The sequence below is a fragment of the Triticum aestivum genome, chromosome 5B (genome assembly GCF_018294505.1).
Source record: "Triticum aestivum cultivar Chinese Spring chromosome 5B, IWGSC CS RefSeq v2.1, whole genome shotgun sequence".
NCBI classification, from domain to species: Eukaryota; Viridiplantae; Streptophyta; class Magnoliopsida; order Poales; family Poaceae; genus Triticum; species Triticum aestivum.
In genome coordinates, this window is record NC_057807.1 from 311846987 (window position 1) to 311851924 (window position 4938).

The window sequence follows — 4938 nt, forward strand, 5'->3', positions numbered from 1 at the left end:
GGGTTTGATCCTTGAGTCACAGCACAAAGCATTTATATAAATGTGATGCTTGTAGAGGACAAGATTCATTGAGTGGAGCTGGATCAGAAGAAACACAAAATAAGTGGCAAACTGTTTTTCCTGTTGTGAAATCGGTGGCATCGAGTGGTATGCTTCGGTTGTACCGAAAGGATTCGATTGGACCGAAAACAACAAATCGGTGAAACCGAGTTCATCGCAGAGAAAACACTTGTCACCTCAGCTCACTAGACTAGTAAGATCTCACAAAGATTTGTAAGGAATTTATTGAAAGATATGCAATGAATTGGATGCAGGAAATGCAGAGCAAACAGAAAGAAATCTAGATGAAGTTTTTTTTGAAAGGGGAAACAAATAGGCATGAGACAAATGCAAAAGAACAGAAAAGAACACAAGAGAACTTCATCTAGAGATGGTCGGCGACAAAGTCACCTATGTTAGAGTATATTGACTTAGGAGTCAAGTGAGATCACTTGATCATAGGTCATACTCATCGTTTAAGCTCAAAATGGGGTTACCATTTTTTGTTTAAGCATCTTGATGTATTCACATCTTGTCGAGTTGCTTTAGCTCATGACTCGGAGTAAAGCTTCTCTAAGATGGAATAACATACCTTGGTTGATGGTGTTGACCATGTAGTTGAACTTGTGTGGGTTGCTCAAGGTTGATGTAGCTTATCAAGAGTTGGGAGCACCACTTGGAATTTGAGTCCATCTACCTACATGGGTTAGTTCTTGCAAGGAAGAGCACTTGTGTATCCAAAAATGACAATCATGAAGCTCAACGTAGAATTTGTCAAAGGATATGTTTGAGTGGTTCCGTGCTTCCTTGTCTTCAACCACCATAGTGTAGAGACTTGGTGATGTAGAGATTGCTCAAGATGTGAGTAGATTACAATCTCATGGAATTTGATTCAACCAAGTACCTACATGGGTTATATAACATGCAAGATGCAAATATATCCAAGACATAAGATTTTCATCATAAGAGAAATATCAAGGATTAGTCATAAGCTCATGTCTTGCATGTATCCAATGGAGTTTCTACTCCAAGTTTGAAGCATCTATGATGTTCAATTCTCCTCTCAACCTGCAAAACACTTTCTCATCAAGAGGTTTAGTGAATATATCCGCTAATTGCTTTTCGGTGCGAACATGCTTAAGATTAATGTCACCCTTAGCAACATGATCTCGAATGAAATGATGACGAACTTCGATATGCTTAATATGGGGGTACCTAGACTTGCCTGCCTGTGGCCTACGGCGTGGCTCAGGGAGTGGCCCAGTACGGCCCATCTTCATCAACACATGCTCAAGACCCTCGCGAGGGGCCAAGCCTCGCGGGCGGACGACAGGAGGCTTCCTCAGGCACAACCTCGTCAGGCTGGCTCGCGAGGAGGCGGAGAGATCAAGGCAGGGTACCTCACGAGGGGCCCGTGACGCAAGCCATGACGACCGAAGCCAGACGGGCGCCAGCCTGCGCAGAGTCCTTATTTCCTCTTTGGTGAAAAGGGGCAAGTGCAGGCAAGAGTATCAAGCAAAGGCAACCATTTCGGTGCAACAAGACCAAGACCAGCAGAACGGCGTGATGGAGGTCATCGTGGAGTCCAAGACGGCGTCACTGTCAGAGTCTTTGGTAGGCAAGGACCGACTTTAGCCAGGATAAGTGTACTAGATGTTCCCCTTCAAAATGGCCAATTGTTGGCGCCCTTCCCGCTCAATATTTGGGAAGAGGACCAGGGCCTCGCTCTATAAATAGGACTAGCCACCACAGAGTAGGAGGGAAAAGAGGACACCAGATCCGGATTCAATCCTTCCCAAGAGGCATCACCTCCACAAGAACTCCTCCCCTCGCGAGGCAGTTCTTCCTTTGTATTGTTCATCACCAGCCCCTGAGGCAATCCACCACACCACAAACTAGAGTAGGGTATTACACCACAATGGTGGCCCGAACTAGTATAAACCTCGTGTCCCTTGTGTTGTTCTTCGTGTAGTTTAGATCCTTGCGAGGCGACGAGACATAGGTAAGTAGGAGGTGTGATCTCCGCGCGTACCCCAGAGTTCGAACCTTGAGGGTCTGCCGGAACCCGAAATCCGACACCGTCCACATCCAGCACCATCCCACACGACAAACTCTGACGAGAAAGAGTAGGGCATATGTGACGTGGGCATGCCTGGTGTCCCATGGACACGCGGAAGACAGGACGCGGAGCATGGACGTCGCCACAACCGACGAAGATTTAGACTATATTAAAAAGTGTCGTCCGCTTTTGTTTAGTTGAAATATGTTTAAAATGTAATTAACTTGGTCTGGTTTAAATGAAAATTGCCTAATGTGCATGAAATTTGCCCGGATTATTCATATTCATTTTAAAATGTGTCTGGACGTTTGATGTGTGGGGTTGAATGTCCGGCTCCCCTAACACTGTCCGCGGATGCTTGTGCGGATAGATAATGTGTCCGTTTTAAGGGTGTGCGTTGGAGATGCCCTGATATGTGACAAATAATCAAAGACAAAGTAATGTGGAGCAACGCCAATAATCAAATGCCAGAGTATACCATGGGGCAAATGGTCAAATGCCCTCATGACCTGTTTGTTTACCTTGTTGCAGCAGCATCTACACAACTCCGCCGCTCAGCTTTTCACGAAAAGAAAGAAACTCCGCTCAGCTCCGGCGACTCCTGTCTTCTCTCCTGCTGCCCCTCCGCACCGCCCTGCCCTTCCCGGGAAACCAAAACTTAGCCTCCTTCGACCATGCGAGATGGTCTCCGGCCGCGGCGCCAGCCGCCTCCGCCGGCCAAGGAGACGAGGGCGGCCGGTTCCGGTCCTAATACTTCCAAGAAGAGGAAGCTAGCGGGACACCAGCACCGTGAAGAGGTGCCGACGGCGGCAGTGGGCCTGCACATCCACGGAGAGGTGCTAGCGCCGCCGCCGGGGGGGCCAGATCCGAAATCGACGGACAAGCCGCCCGCCGGAGGGGAGGTAGACGGAGGAGCCGTCGACCGCATCAGCAACCTCCACGACGATAACCTCCGCCACATCGTCTCCCTCCTCCCCGTCAAGGACGGCGCCCGCACCCAGATTCTCGCGTCCCGGTGGCGCCACCTCTGGCGCTCCGCCCCTCTCAATCTCGATTACCGTGAGTTCCCCTCCGGCTGCTTGCCCCCTTACATCGATTCCCGCATTGCCGTCATCTCGCACATCCTTTCCTCCCACCCGGGGCCGGGCCGCCGCTTCTGCATCGAACCGTGCTACCTCCACGCCCCGGAGGCTACCGTCGACGCCTGGCTCCGGTCCGCCGCTCTGGACAAATTGCAGGAGCTTGAGACCGGCTCTACTATATGCATTGACCCGCCGCCAGCGTCCACATTCCGCTTCTCGGCCACCCTCTGTGTTGCCACCTTGGGAAAATGCAGCCTCCCTGACGACATCGTCCAAGGGCTTCACTTTCCCCTCCTTAAGCAGCTCGGGCTCGATAGTGTCCGCATCACAGAGTTCTCGTTGCACAGGTTGATTGCCGGATGCACACCTGCTCTGGAGTGCTTGCTGATCGACCGATGCTCTGGCTTCCGTAGCGTCCGGATCAACTCCCTTAGCCTTGTAAGCATCGGTGTGCGTCCAGAATGCTATTGTGCCATCCCATTTCGGGAACTCATCATCGAGAATACCCCTTGTCTTGAGAGGTTGCTCCATCTTGATTTTTCCATTGGTATCCATGTATCAATAGTCTCCGCGCCGAAGTTGCAGACCCTAGGCTGCCTTTCTGATGTCACCTTGCCTACATTTGCGGAGAGCTTAAGCGGCATTTCTGGTGGGTTTCGTAACTCAGATAAGGATCGTCTTCCCATGTTCGTGTTTGGCTCCACAGTTATTAAGGTACCTTCCTGAAGCTTCTCAATTGCAGTGCTGTGTGTACGAAAATCGCATATCACTTGAGTTGTCCATGCATGAGTAATTGTTTCTTTCATTCTTGATAAAGGGACCACGTGTTGATAAGCTGACAACGGCAGTGCGGTCAGTCAAGACTTTAGCTGTACAGATGGGAACTCTTAGTCTGGATACAGTTATTGAGTTGATGAGATGCTTTCCATCCTTGGAGAAGATGTACATTCAGGTGAAGATTCTTTGTCGGTAACTCTTAGTTGTGTTCTCAACTGCTCTTTTGATCTACTTAGTACTTACTGATCTGAAGTGGTTGGTTTTTAATTTGTCGATGTTCTTTTTCAGCCACGGTCAGAAGGGGAAAACAATGTATGGCGTCGTAAGCACCGCAATTTCATCAGAAGTTTTGAGATTCCTATAAAGACAATAGCATTGGAATGTTATGAGGGCTCCAAGTCTGAAGTTGACTTTGTCACATTCTTCGTACTGAACGCGAGACTGTTGGAGTTGATGACATTTCACATTCAGTCCCATGTTTACACGGAGGAGTTCTTTGCAGAGCAGCGCAGGGAGCTTCAGCTGGAGAAAAAGGCTTCCAAAGGTGCCCAGTTTCATTTTACAGTCGGTAGATGTGTCCGCAGTGTTTGGACTATGCGTCATGTGCGTGATTTGGGTTTAATGGACCCATTCGCATGTTGACATTGAAACCAGTTTTGGCCCATTTCGGAGCTATTCTTGCTTATCAGCCTATCTGAAAAAAATGAGAACAAATCAATAATGGCAGCTGCAGCCAAAGAAGAAAACTTATGTAGGTGCTCATTTTGATTCCAGTAGAACATCACTAGGTTGCGTACTATAGAAATGTATGGAAACAGCCTCTTACAGAAATGTAGGGAAAGGCTGCGTACTATAGACCCAAAGTGGTCGGACCCTTCCCTGGACCCTGCGCAAGCGGGAGCTACATGCACCAGGTTGCCCTTTTTTTTTTAGAACATCACTAGGACTGACAGATTGATAATATGATCTGTTATAGTTTAT

General features: G+C 48.6%; 1 protein-coding gene across 1 annotated transcript; it reads left to right on the forward strand.

Moving 5' to 3' along the window:
* Positions 1–2621: 2621 nt before the first annotated feature.
* On the forward strand, positions 2622–4645 carry LOC123111564 (putative FBD-associated F-box protein At5g56390). Its single transcript, XM_044532376.1, has 3 exons — positions 2622–3894; positions 3998–4132; positions 4246–4645. The coding sequence occupies exons 1-3, from the start codon at positions 2773–2775 to the stop codon at positions 4597–4599; spliced, it is 1611 nt and encodes a 536-aa protein (XP_044388311.1). The 5' UTR covers positions 2622–2772; the 3' UTR covers positions 4600–4645.
* Positions 4646–4938: the final 293 nt, after the last annotated feature.

What these genes read in the sequence shown, in the direction of transcription:
- LOC123111564 (XM_044532376.1), top strand. Translation starts at nt 2,773, where the DNA reads ATGCGAGATGGTCTCCGGCCGCGGCGCCAGCCGCCTCCGCCGGCCAAG. An exon ending in TTGGCTCCACAGTTATTAAG is followed by an intron (nt 3,895 to 3,997) that starts GTACCTTCCTGA and finishes TTCTTGATAAAG; the next exon opens with GGACCACGTGTTGATAAGCT. An exon ending in TGGAGAAGATGTACATTCAG is followed by an intron (nt 4,133 to 4,245) that starts GTGAAGATTCTT and finishes GTTCTTTTTCAG; the next exon opens with CCACGGTCAGAAGGGGAAAA.